A 13,857-nucleotide genomic window follows, 5' to 3' on the forward strand; every position below is an offset into this window, starting at 1 on the left:
TTATAAAGTAATTAAGTCACAAGGCACAGAGATACAAATCCATATATTTATGATCTTTTGAGTGGCCAATTGTGAGTAAAACATAGGAAGAAATAAAATGGGAAATAAAAGCTGAGGCCAATTACCCAACAGATGTTCTAAAGAAAGTTCTTCATTTTTCTATGAGAGACAGAGGGAGGTTCCGGTGGCATTCAGTGTGGAGGGAATATGGCCAAATAAGCTGCGTAGAAAAACAGGTCTGACAACAGAGTGAAGAAATTGGAGGACTGCAGCTATAGGACTACTGAATACCACACAGGAAAGGTGGAGATTACAGCTGGGCCAGTAGCAACAGGAATGTTGAAGAGGGAGGAGCCAAGTACAAGTAACAGTTCATGACCAGATAGGTGTGGAGAAAAGGAAGAGGGTCAAAGTCATCAGTAAGGTTTTAAACTGAGCAACTATGAGGACAGTTGTGACATTACAGAAATAGAGGAAACAGAAGAAGGAGTAGAGAGGGAAGAGAAGCTCGTGAATTTAATATTGGGCATCTTGGTTTAAAGTGCCTGTTATTAGCTAGTGAGATCTGCTAAGCATTTGAAAATAAAACACTGGGGAATGAGTGGGGGGATTAGGCAAGGGGGTGGAAGCCAGATTTGAAAATTCTTGGCACGCTGGCAATAGCTAAAACCAAGGTGGTGAATGACGCAGCTTAGGGAATACTATGATTAGAAAAGAAAATGCTGGAGGCATCAGATAGACGAATAGGAGATCCTGATGAAAGCTGAGCAAGGGCTGGCAGAAACGTAGCCCCAGAAAAATAATTTAAAATCTGTTTTTAAAATCTAAAGTAGATGGTTTCAAGTCAGATGGAGTGAAAAAACAAATGAGATATTGATGAAGGAACTTGAAATGTAAGGACTGAGAACAGGAAATTGGAATTTGCCATTAGTAATTTTTTTTTTTTTTTTTTTTTTTTTTTTTTTTGAGACACGGTGTCACTCTGTTGCCTTGGCTAGAGTGCAGTAGCATGATCAGTAGGTCAATCACTGCAGCCTTCACCTCCTGAGCCCAGGTGATCCATCCACTTTAGACTCCCTAGTTGCTGAAGACTGTAGGTATGTACCACCATGCCTGGCTGATTTTTGTATTTTTTGTAGAGATGGAGTTTCACCATGTTGCTTAGGCTGCTGGTCACTCCTGAGCTCAAGCGATCTGCCTGCCTAGGCCTCCCAGGGTCCTGCGATAACAGGCGTGAGCCACCACGCCTGGCTAGTATTCTTCTCTAGGAGGAATATTTCAGTTGTGTAGAGTGGGCCCACCCCTGACTATAAAGTTTGAGTGTGTAAAGAGGAAAAATACAGTAGCATTGGGCATTTTGTAGTCTTTCAAGAAACTTGGTGATTAAAGGAAGGATAAGGTGAAGCAGTAACTTCCGGGGAAGAGAGCATTAAAAGAAGTTTCTTTAGGTGCCAGGATGCTTAAGAGAATGCATAATGGATCAAACAATGTCATTAAAATTACCATCCCCAAGAAAATGTTGCTGCATCAAAAATTTTATGATGTCCAAGATAAAATAATGCTTTCTTCAAAAATATCTGACCTCAATAATATCAAGCATAACAAAATAATTAGTGAACTCATTTGGAAAGGGATATGAGTTATTTTACTAAATTAAAGTGTACTGTGGCGGGGAAAAGACTGAGAAATCAGAGAAAGGTACAAAGCTCAGTACCGTATGTGTACTCCAATATGTCACATAATAATAGAAAATACAAATTTACCTTCTGCCAGTCGCTGTTTCCACCCTTGTGCTGCATATGCAAAGAATTCATTATTTAGAGCTGAAGTACTGAGGCGTAAAATTCCATCACTTCCCATCTAGGAAAATAAGTCGACAAAAAGAAGGTTCCATCAGGAATAACTCAAAGCAAAAGTATGCAGGAAAGAAGCAAAAACTGAGTGGTGTTGGGCAGTGTATGTGTGAGGAGGAGGAAGGGGGAAGGAGACAGAGAAAGGAGAAGGGAGAGAGAGCAGGAGCTCCAGTGAGAGCATGTGCAGGGTTGGAGGAGGAGAGGAAAGGGACCCAACAAAAGATTGGTCTCCTGGGATGAATACTAGGAGATTAGATATATGCATTCTGCTTGCTGATGTGTAAGAGACAGAAATAATTAGTGTTGTCCTTGGCTGGCTTCTTATGTAGTTGGTAAGTAAATTTAAAACACATAACAAGTTAAACAATGTCAAGCATTAGGTGAGTGAGAATTAAGTTCAAAATGTAAAAGCTCGGAGAATCTATGTATGTGGACATGAGAGTGTAGGAAGAACCTGATGCAGCCTCATGAGAGTCTAAGAGGATCTGGACAGAATGGTTAGAGATAAAAGCATAAGGTATACTGTCAACGAGCATGAGCATTACTGTAGAAGCAGAACATAATGAACTATCAGTAACTGGGGCATTTATGAAGGTGTGAAGATGCTTTCACCTGGTACTAAAAGGCCTGGCAAACTGTAACCCCAACTAGATCTTCAAAGATTTCCTGTTACTTCCACATATAGAATTCATATATCCTAAGCACTAATTATAATTACCTGAAAACACATTTGGAGATTTCTTATCCTCATTTTTTGGTTTGTTTTTGATCTTCTCTACACTCCATTTTCACCTATTGAAATACTATCATTCTTTTAAAATTTAACTCAAATAATGCCTTCATGAATGTTTCAGTTCAATCATCATTCAGGAGCAAAGGAGAATATTGAACATAAAAAGTAAGTATATTATCTTAAGCTGGATAATGTCTAATCAAAGCCAGCAAAGAGAGGCACTGAGAACAAATGCAAGATATGCTTATTGTTGACGCTGTGACATCTATAGGGAGGCCACAGATTCGAGATCATGAGGGTCTTCATTTAAGATGGCACTGGTAACCACACTAAAATATTCAATACATTTGAAAATTTTCAGGCAAGATTTCATTTAGTAATTGATTTATTGTTTACTCATGCTCAATTATTTCATCCTATTCAACAGATACTTGTTAAGCCACTCATATGAACCTATGTGCAGGGCACTTGTATGGGTGCTGGAAATTCACTGGCAATAAAGAAAAATCCCCTGTATTTATATTCTGAATATATTCTACATAGAACAGATACTTTTGGTCCTTGTACGCCCTTTTCACCCACCTGAGTTCAGCATGACTGATGTACAGTTACATCACCATGCCAATGTCCCACCTCATAGGTTTACCAAAACCCTGATATATGAATGAATGTCTCAGCTTCCCCATCCTTTGACTGGATAACTCTAGGACACTATCCTCTGCAGTGTGGTTTATGCACTCAACCAAATGGATGCTGTTTGGTGCTATGTTCCCAATGGTTAGATTACATGGATCTGGGAACTAAGGGGCAGAATGAAAGAACCTTTGCACTACCATTCCCAAACAACCACTTGCAGACTGCATGCATTCTGTCCCCATAGCTCTAGTCTCTGAGGGATTAGAAGTCCAGATTCCCAACGGTGAATCACTTCAATTAGAGCAGGGTTTCTCAAGATTGGCACTATTGTCATTTGGGGCCAGATAATTCTTTTTAGTGGGGGCATGTCCTGTGTAATGTCGGATGTTTGGCACCATCCCTGAACTCTACCCAGTAGATCCCAGGAGCAACTCCCTATCGATGTGACAACAAAAAACATCTCCAAACATGGCCAAATGTCCTTTGGGGGCAAAATCATCCCTAGTTGAGAACAACTGCACTAGTGGACAATGTTAGGGCCCCATTGTAGCCAAAGCTTTGTCTGGTTACTTTGTATTACTCATTCTGTTGGACCAGTAGGCAAACAAAGGAGACAGATAGGATAATCAATCAGCCCTAACCATCATGAGGAAATAAGACTGCTGCAATAGGGAAGGCATGGACAGAAGGGTGTTAGGAACGCTGGGGATTCCCTGGGACATCTCTTGGTGTTATTCGTGCCTGGTGATTGACATCCTGACAGGGCAATCAGGGATGGTGGTCTGGGCCACTTCTAGTAGAAGTGCCAACTAAGAGTGAAAATCAGAAATGAGTAACGAAGGAGGGAGATGATGAGCTACAACCACATCCTCAAAACCAGCTTGAGACTGGCACAGCCTATAGCTGATCCACTAAGCCTCTGGTCATAAGTCTTGTTATTTTCATTTTTTTTCTTCTTTCCAATATATTAGTATTATGACCAGTTACTTTTTAAAGAGTTAAAGACTATAAATCATGCTGCTATAAAGACACATGCACACGTATGTTTATTGCGGCACTATTCACAATAGCAAAGAGTTGGAACCAACCCAAATGTCCAACAACGATAGACTGGATTAAGAAAATGTGGCACATATACACCATGGAATACTACGCAGCCATAAAAAATGATGAGTTCATGTCCTTTGTAGGGACATGGATTAAACTGGAAAACATCATTCTCAGTAAACTATCGCAAGGACAAGAAACCAAACACTGCATGTTCTCACTCATAGGTGGGAATTGAACAATGAGAACTCATGGACACAGGAAGGGGAACATCACACTCCGGGGACTGTTGTGGGGTTGTGGGGGGGGGAGGGACAGCATTAGGAGATATACCTAATGCTAAATGACGAGTTAATGGGTGCAGGAAATCAACATGGCACATGGATACATATGTAACAAACCTGCACATTGTGCACATGTACCCTAAAACCTAAAGTATAATTAAAAAAAAATAAAAAAATAATAAATGCTTGGATAGAAAAAAAAGAGTTAAAGACGGAGCTTAACGTGAAGCACAAGATCTGAGTAGTACAAGAGGAAGGCTACACCAAACATTTCTGATACTCCACTTTATATCATCTTGGCTACATGAGTACAGAGCAAACAGTAAACAGTTCAATTCACTTAGGTCCAACATAAGTCTATAACACTCTAAGACTTTCTCTGAAGCAAAAAGAGCTTCAAGTTCCCCTGCAGGTACCCCTGGAGATGCAGAGTTTGTCCCTGGGCGCAACTCCCAATTCATGAGAGACAACAGACTGTAGAAAAATGTTTCACTCTCCTGCTGTCCTCCTGTGAAACAGTTCTGTGGCTCATTCTACACATTTTCTCCAATAAATAAGCGACAGTTGTCCAAAGGGCTTCTCTCCTCCCTGTCTCACCCTATTTAACCCTTGGCTTTGGCTTTAAAATTACCTGTCCTCCAGTTCTTCTTCCAGGCCCTGTTTCGGGAGGAAAGAGCTGAGGAGGTTCCTAAGTAAGACACCAAACCTAAAGAGCTTGGGCTTCATGCTCTACATGGGAGCAGCCCAGGAAATGTACCATAGGCCCCAGGTTAATGGCCTCCAGGTCCAAGTTTCCCCCCCAGTTTACTCATGCATATTTATTACCTTGTTCAATATAAGCCATGATGGTGGAAAGTTGTGAAGCACCACTCTAGGTAGTGGGAAACGTATCAAATTTTTGAAGCCAAGGAAAATATCTAAAAGGTATGTGTTTAAAAAGATGACTTTGGTAGCTGTGTAACAGAAGAGAGAAGGAAAAATGAAACTGAGACATTGCTAGAAAGAGTATCGGAGTATTTCAGTAAAAGGCTATAAAAGAAAGACAAATCTGAGATATATTTATGACTGGGTGAAGGTCTTCAGGAATAAGAAGGTAAAGTCATTGGGAGAACATTTCAGGAGACATTAAAGTTGCTCAGGATGATTCTGGGAGATGGGGTGGATTAAATGATGGCTAACCTTGAGTACAAGTCTTCAAGAATGTTATTAAGTTTTAGTAAAGACAATAAGGATGAGGACAAGACAGTCATATAAATGATATGCCTCTATGAAGTCTGAAATTTTTCTACAAATATTAACTTTGAATAGATGTCCTTGTGATTCCAGCACCTTGAGAAAATGGCAACTCAATTTAGAAAGATTAAAAGGGAAAAGGTATTCATATTGTACAGATAGATTTCAATTAGGACTAATAGGTGGAAGGCAAGTTCTCTGAAGAGGTAGAGAGAGATACTCATTGTGGAGCACATGTATAGAAGGCACAGTGGATTAGAATTATTCTACATTTGAGGACTTAGATTTTGCCTTATAAACTTTTATAGTCAGTGTAACACTTAGCATCTTGCAGATAGTAAATAAAAGTTTATTGTACTGCCCTTGCTTTGAGTAGTGGAGGATTTAAAATTTAACTCCAGTAGCTGATATACAGAAGTTTAGTTTCATATATTCTACCAAGCCAGGGGCATGATTAGTTAGTAATTATAATTGCAGCATAATTTTAAGACACAAATAAATACCAGATCCAGATTAGCTCTGACAGATTCTCGAGATCTCAGCACATGGAAATGCAAGGCAGTGTGACATAAACACATTCAAGAATATGAAAGCCAGCCCTGGAGGAAAATATTTTTATTTTAAACAGAAAAATAATTTTAACTGCCAGATCCCCAGGCTGTAACAGACAGTACAATTAAATACTAGTGCTGAATTTGATTTAGGAAATAAATGCCAATAAAATATTTTAAATACACTATTAATTTTATGGGTTTTAAGAAATATTGTCCAAAAGATATATTTGAATGAACTGGAACAATAAACATTTCTGAAAGATTTATTTATTCCTAAGTTACAATGTGTTTTCCTGATTAGCCAAAATAGAAATGTTCATTCCCAAAATCACCTGTCTCATAATGAAGTATCTAACTATTGATAACTTATAGTTCATATTTCATTAGGAGGAGAAAATCTCTGATAATAATCTTTGTTCCAAAGGAAAATAGACACTAATAAAGAAAACTTACTCACATAGAGATACTTTTATAAAGGTTTATACTCTTTCTTGGTAAGTATATCATTTGTCTTTGGTATGGATACTATTAACATACATTTTAAGGAATGGGTGCCAACTGGAATTCAAAGGGTTAAATAAACTTTCCTCCTTGCATATTATACAATGTTTGAAGAAGAATGAATGTTAATTCAGTGCAAGAACATATTTACATTTAATAATAATCCTTTAAAGTTCTATTTTCTAAACCACTTTTTTCTTATTTTGTGTTTTTTACAAGTGATTCTAACTGCATGGTATGAGAGTTGCTGAGAACAGTGAGTGATGGAGTTAGAAAGTGGCTAAATAATAACGGTACACCAAGAAATACTAAGCAATCTGGATTTCATTCTACAGACAACGAGGAGTCATTCAAAGTAAAGCCAAAACATGAAGAAAATATTCACATTAAGTATGTGCAGGGAAGATGATTGCGGCTCTAGATAGGGTATCAGGATGAGCCGTTCTAATAGAATTAATAAGAGACATTTGAGCAGAAAGAAATGCAAAAGCAAGCCACACAGCTAGATGGGGAAGAGTTAGCCAAGAGAAGGGAATATAAATGCGAAGGCCCTCAGGTGGGGCTTGCAAGGAGCCCCTTGGAGCTAGAGAGCAGAAAGTGGAAGGAAGAGGAGCAGAGGGGACAGGATCACACTGGGCCTCGTCACCCACTATACAGACTGCCTTCTCTCTTGGCGCTGGAAAGCCTTTGGAGGGTGTTGGTCCAAAGAACGATAAGATCTGACATTTCCAAAGGGTAGCTCTGACTGCTGTGTTTAGAAAAATATTTAGAGTACTGCTGTCTAATAGCAATATAAAGGTGAGTCACATATGTGATTTCAATTTTTCTACTAATCACGTTGGAAAAAATAAACGTAATTAATTTCAATAATGCATTTTCTTAATCCAAACTATCGAAAATATTATTTCAACATATATTCAATATAAAATACTGTTAGAGATATTTTACATTCTCTTTGAATACGAATTCTTCAATATCCAGTGGATCTTTTTAATAGCACATCTCACTTCATATTCTAGTGAGCCATATTTCTAGTGTTCAAAAGCCTCAAGTGGCTAGTGGCTATTGTACTAGACAGCATAGCTTTAGCAAATAAAGATCTACCAAGAACACTAGTATATAGGGTTTTCAATAATCCAGGAAAAAAATGATAGTAGCTTGGACTGGGGTAATAGCACTGGAGGCAGCGTTAAACGGTTAGGTTCTGATTACATCCCGAAGGTTGAGCCAGCATAATTTGATGATAGATTAAATGTGTGATATGAAAGAGGGCAGGCAAGGTTGATATCAAGAATTTTTTGACTTAGGCATGAAATGTAGAAAACTGCTAATTAGTTTTTAAAAGACAAGACTATAGGCAAAGGAGGTGTGTTTTAGCACTACATCAGGTTGAGATGCTGATTATAATTCCCAGTAGATGTTACTCCTACTACAGTGTAGAGGGTGCCCTGGACAAAGGCAAGACTAAGACAGGGATTTCTGTTAACTAGCATCAAGAGCAAGTGGAACCAATGATGAAAAGTCTTAAGATTGTTCAGGTAGTGGAAACAGAGAGGAAGGAGAATATTCAGGATAAGTATACAAACCAGAATTGATGGCACTGAGTGATCACTGGGGCTGAGAAAGATGAGACAAGGATGTGGAAGATGATTCCCAGGAATAAGGCTTGCTAACTGGGTAGATGCTGGCACCAAACATCAGGACAGGAAAAGGCACAAGGGGGAAACAGTATTTAGAAATAAGAAATGAAGGCTTTGGATATGTTGATGTAAGGATATCTTGATGGCATCCAAATAAAGATGTCTAGTCAGTAACTGAGAATAGGGCAAGATGCTCAATGGTAAATATTGTTTTCAAATAGGATTGAGTAGCAAATAAAGTGTAGTTGGAAACATGGGTATAGATGAGAACATTCGAAGAATATTTACCAAAAGAGAAGGTGGCTTAAAGCAGAGTCCTGAGGAATACTAATGTAACAGGAATGAGGAGGTAAAGTAGATCCTGTTAGGAAGACTAAGCAAAAGTAGAAAGAGGTAGGAAGAAAATCGGAACAAGTGGCATCATATTGATAGGTGTAAGGGAAGAGTGTGTTTGCAGAAGGTGATCTGTATTGTAGATGTGCTAATATCTATCAAGCCTTTTAGCATTACTAAGGTAAACAGTGTGTGCAGTACAGTACATTAGCTGTTGTGTCCAATACAAAAATCAATAGGATCTGTAGAGCAAAGACAACCCAGACAGTGAGACACTAATCAGGAGTCTAATACAATATAAAAGAGTAATGAGCATATGAACTATCATATGCTGTTATCATTGAGCCACTTATACCCTGCATGATCAAGCACCCAGTGCTCTTGTAGTCTATATTCCAGTACGAATAAAAGCCAGAGTATTGACTCTCTTTAAAAGGTAAATTTTAATTTTTTCCTCACCACTAAGTATAATTTAGATGGCCCAGAAGACTCTATAGACATGCTCAAGATTTATCCACAAGGGAAAATATTATTCTTTATAATAACATAAAGATAGGCATAAAAATGAAAGAAGGCTGTTAAGAGGGATGGATTCCCTAAAGGAGATAGATCAACAATATGCCAAAGACAATTTTGCAAATAACTTTTCGAAGCTATTTCCAAAATTGCAGTAAGACAATATTACCAAAATTGTGTTTTGCAAAATAGGTATTTTAATAGGTAAATCCATCTAAAAGAAATGCATTCTTCTATACAATAAATAAAGCCTGACTGTACTAAATATGGTTAAGTAGTTTCATTTACTGTATTATCTAATATGCTAAAATTTACTTTAAATCCTGAAGAATAAATTATACGGTATTTCCCAAACTTTTAAACTTTATAATCCTCTCACAGAACAACCATCAGGATCTCACAGAACAACTATTCCCCAGAATATAGTTTGGGAACTGATGCATTAAGAGTTGTAAAAGTATCACTGACAGAAACAGCCAAATGTGATAAACATGAGACAATGAATTTCCCCATGCTAGAGACTATATCCCTCTTTAACAAATGAATATAAGTTTCTAAGATCTGAAAATGGGACAATTTTGAGAATATTGTGAGAACCAAGTATTCAGAATAAATAGTGAAAAAATATTAAAGATGATGTAATAAACTTTAACCTACAAGCTTGAACAACCTCAAGTTCAAAGCCACTGAAGGAAACAATTCTTTGCAACTACTGTCAAAAAAATCCTAATATATGTAATAATTTTTTAAATATTGTGATTATAATGCTGTAATCAAGACTGTATCTAGTCATATGAGGACTAAATAAAAAATGTCATACAGGCATACCACAAAGACATTGCAAATTCAGTTCCAAACTACGGCAATAAAGTGAATGTTGCAAAAAAGTAAGTCACGTAAATGGTTTTTTTTTTTTTTTTTTTTTTTTTTGAGACGGAGTCTCACTCTGTCACCCAGGCTGGAGTGCAGTGGCACAATCTCGGCTCACTGCAAGCTCTGCCTCCCGGGTTCACGCCATTCTCCTGCCTCAGCCTCTCCGAGTAGCTGGGACTACAGGCACCCGCCACCACGCCCGGTTAATTTTTTGTATTTTTAGTAGAGACGGGGTTTCACCGTGGTCTCGATCTCCTGACCTCGTGATCTGCCCGCCTTGGCCTCCCAAAGTGCTGGGATTACAAGCGTGAGCCACCGCGCCCAGCCACATAAATGTTTTGGTTTCCCAGTACATATAAAAGCTACCACTATACTGTAGTCTATTAACTGTATAATAGCATTATGCTAAAAATCAATTTATATACCTTAATTAAAAATACATTATTACTTAAAATGCTAACAATAATCTGAGCTTTCAGCGAGTCATAATCTTTTTGCTGACGGAGGATCTTACATGGATGTTGATGGCTGCTGACTGATCAGGGTGGTTGGTGGCTGCTGAAGGCTGGAATGGCTATGGTTAATTGCTTAAAATAAGCTGACAATAAAATTTGCTGCAGTAGTTGACTCTTCCTTTCCCAAAAAACTTATCTGTAGTATGTAGTGCTGTTTGATAGCATTTTGCCCATAGCAGAAGGTCTTTCAAAATTGGAGTCAATCCTCTTAAACCCTGCTGCTGCTTTATCAACTAAGTTTATGGAATATTCGAAGTCCTTTGTTTTTACTTCAACGATGTTCACAGCATCTTAACCCAGAGTCAATTTCATCTCAAGAAACCACTTTCTTTGCACATAAGAAGCAACTCCAGCCGGGCGCGGTGGCTCACGCTTGTAATCCCAGCACTTTGGGAGGCCGAGGTGGGCGGATCACGAGGTCAGGAGATCGAGACCACGGTGAAACCCCGACTCTACTAAAAATACAAAAAATTAGCCGGGCGTGGTGGCGGGCGCCTGTAGTCCCAGCTACTCGGAGAGGCTGAGGCAGGAGAATGGCGTGAACCGGGGAGGCGGAGCTTGCAGTGAGTTGAGATTGCGCCACTGCACTCCAGCCTGGGTGACAGAGCGAGACTCCGTCTCAAAAAAAAAAAAAAAAAAAAAGAAGCAACTCCTCACTTGTGAAAGTTTTATCATCTCAACAACTCAGTCACATCTTCAGGCTCTACTTCTAATTCTAGTTCTCTTGCTATTTGCACCACATCTGCAGTGACTTCCTCCACTAAAGTCTTGAACTCCTCAATGTCATCTATGAATATCAGAATCAACTTTTTTCAAAGTCCTGTTAATGTTGCTATTTTGACCTCCTCCCGTGAATCACAAATGTTCTTAATGGCATCCAGAATGGTGAATTCTTTCCAAAAGGCTTTCAATTCACCTTGCTCAGAACCATCAGAGGAATCACTACCTATGGCAGCCACAGCCTTAGAAAATGCATTTCTTAAATAATAAGACTTGAAAGTCGAAATTACTCCTTGATCCATATGCTGCAGAATAGGTATTGCATTAGTAATATGAAAACAACATTAATCTCTTTTTACATCTGTCAGCTTCTTCAATGACCCATTGCATTGTCAATGAGCAGTAATATTTTGAAAAGAATATTTTTTCTGAGCAGTAAGTCTCAACAGAGGACTTAAAATATTCAGTAAGCATGTTGTAAACAGATGTTCTGTCACTCAGGCTTTATTGTTCCATTTACAGAGCAAAGGCAGAATAGATTTAGCATAATTCTTAAGGGCTGTAGGATTTTTGGAATGGCAAATGAGCACTGGTTTCCACTTAAAGCCACCAGCTGCATTAGCACCTAACAGAAGGGTAAGCCTATCCTTTCAAGCCAGGCAATGACTTCTCCTCTCTAGCTATAAAAGTCTGATGGCATCTTTTTCCAATTTCATCTACAGTGAAAACCTGTTGTTTAACATAGCCACCTTCATCAATAATCTTAGCTAGGTCTTCTGAATAACTTGCTGCGGCTTCTACATCAGCCATTGCTGTTTCACCTTGCACTTTTAGGTTATAGAGATGGCTTCTTTCCTTAAACCTCATGAGCTAATCTCTCTGTTAGCTTCCAAGTTCCCTTCTAGCACATCTTCACCTCTCCAAGCTTTCAGAGAATGAAAAAGAGTTAGGGGCTTGCTCTATAGTAGGCTCTGGCTTAAAGAAATATTGTGGCTGATTTGATCTTCTATCCAGACCACTAAAACTTCCTCCATATCAACAATAAAGGTGTTTCACTTTCTCATCATTTGTGTGTTCAGTGGAGTAGCACTTTTAATTCCCCTCAAGAACTTTTCCTTTCCATTCACAACTCGGCTAATTATTTGGTGCAAGAGGCCTAGCTTTTGGTCTATCTCAGCTTTCTACATGCCTTCCTCACTAAATGTAATCATTTCTAGTTTTTGATTGAAAAGTGAGACATATGCAACTTTTCCTTTCACTTTAACTCTTAGAGGCCATTGTAGGGTTATTAATTGGCCTAATTTTAATACTGCTCTGTCTTAGGAAATAGGGAGGCCTGAAGAAAGGGAGAGAAATAGGACACAGCTGGTCAGTGAACAGTCAGAACACATTTATGGATTAAGTTCACTGTCTTATGAGGGCACAGTTTGTGGTACCCCAAAACAAATACAATAGTAAAAAAGATCATTGGTCATATATCACCATATATATAATAATACATTATCATATTTTAACAATGAAATATATAATTATAATAAAAATGCTTGAAATATTATGAGAATTACCAAAATGTGACACAGACACACAAAATGAACACATGCTGTTGGAAAAATGGAATGGTGCCCATAGACTTGCTCAGTGCAGGGTTGCCTCCAACTTTCAATTTATTAAAAAACAGTATTTGTGAAGTGCAATAAAGCAAAGTAAATTAAAACAAGGTAAGCCTGTATAGCTTTCATCCTTCCTCCAAATAAGTTTTAAAAGTATGCATGGAATCAAGCAAAAGTGAACACAAAGTAAATTTTAGAGAGAAAATGTTATCGAACAAAGCAGCACTTAGATGGAAATGTGGAAGGCTTTTTGTCACTATTGTTATGATGGAGTTTTAAAGTAGATGTCATAATAAAAGCCTCTCTTCTTCTGAGCTGTCTTTTTCTACTTACTGCTTTTGTGATATGTGTATATATGTACATCTCTATATCCATCTAAACATATATATACACATGTACTTTAATATACACATACATGGAACATGCATACACATTTATGCAATTATCTATATACACACATACATATATATATATGTGTGTACGTATAATTTTTTTCTTTTTCCTTTGCAAATATAATTTTTAGCCAATCCAACCACTTGGCGAAAATAATGGTCTCCTTTTAAATGGAACCTTTTGCTGTTATCAAGAGAACGAGAACTATCCTCCCGATCCCACCACATGACCTGTCTAAATTTCCAAATCAGCAGAGGAGATAATCAATCAGATGTTGGGGAGGCTATTCCTTAGAATAAGACTGCTGGAAAGCAATTTCTTAGGCTCCAATTAATGAAAGAAAACAATTCTATTGTTCTAAGAGAAAAAGGTTTCCTTATCATTGCTTCTAAGGATTTCAGAATATATAATCAGGA

General features: G+C 38.1%; 1 protein-coding gene across 9 annotated transcripts in view; it reads right to left on the reverse strand.

Annotated features, from left to right (window-relative positions):
• The window catches only part of ASXL3 (ASXL transcriptional regulator 3), a 176,880-nt gene that overhangs the window by 19,882 nt on the left and 143,141 nt on the right, over positions 1-13,857 (reverse strand). For all 9 annotated transcript variants that reach the window (XM_063610251.1, XM_055234982.2, XM_055234990.2 and 6 more), the window contains one exon: positions 1,764-1,860. In XM_063610251.1, the coding sequence (XP_063466321.1) occupies positions 1,764-1,860 (97 nt within the window). The remainder of the gene's footprint in view (positions 1-1,763; positions 1,861-13,857) is intronic.

The sequence above is a fragment of the Symphalangus syndactylus genome, chromosome 1 (genome assembly GCF_028878055.3).
Source record: "Symphalangus syndactylus isolate Jambi chromosome 1, NHGRI_mSymSyn1-v2.1_pri, whole genome shotgun sequence".
NCBI classification, from domain to species: domain Eukaryota; kingdom Metazoa; phylum Chordata; class Mammalia; order Primates; family Hylobatidae; genus Symphalangus; species Symphalangus syndactylus.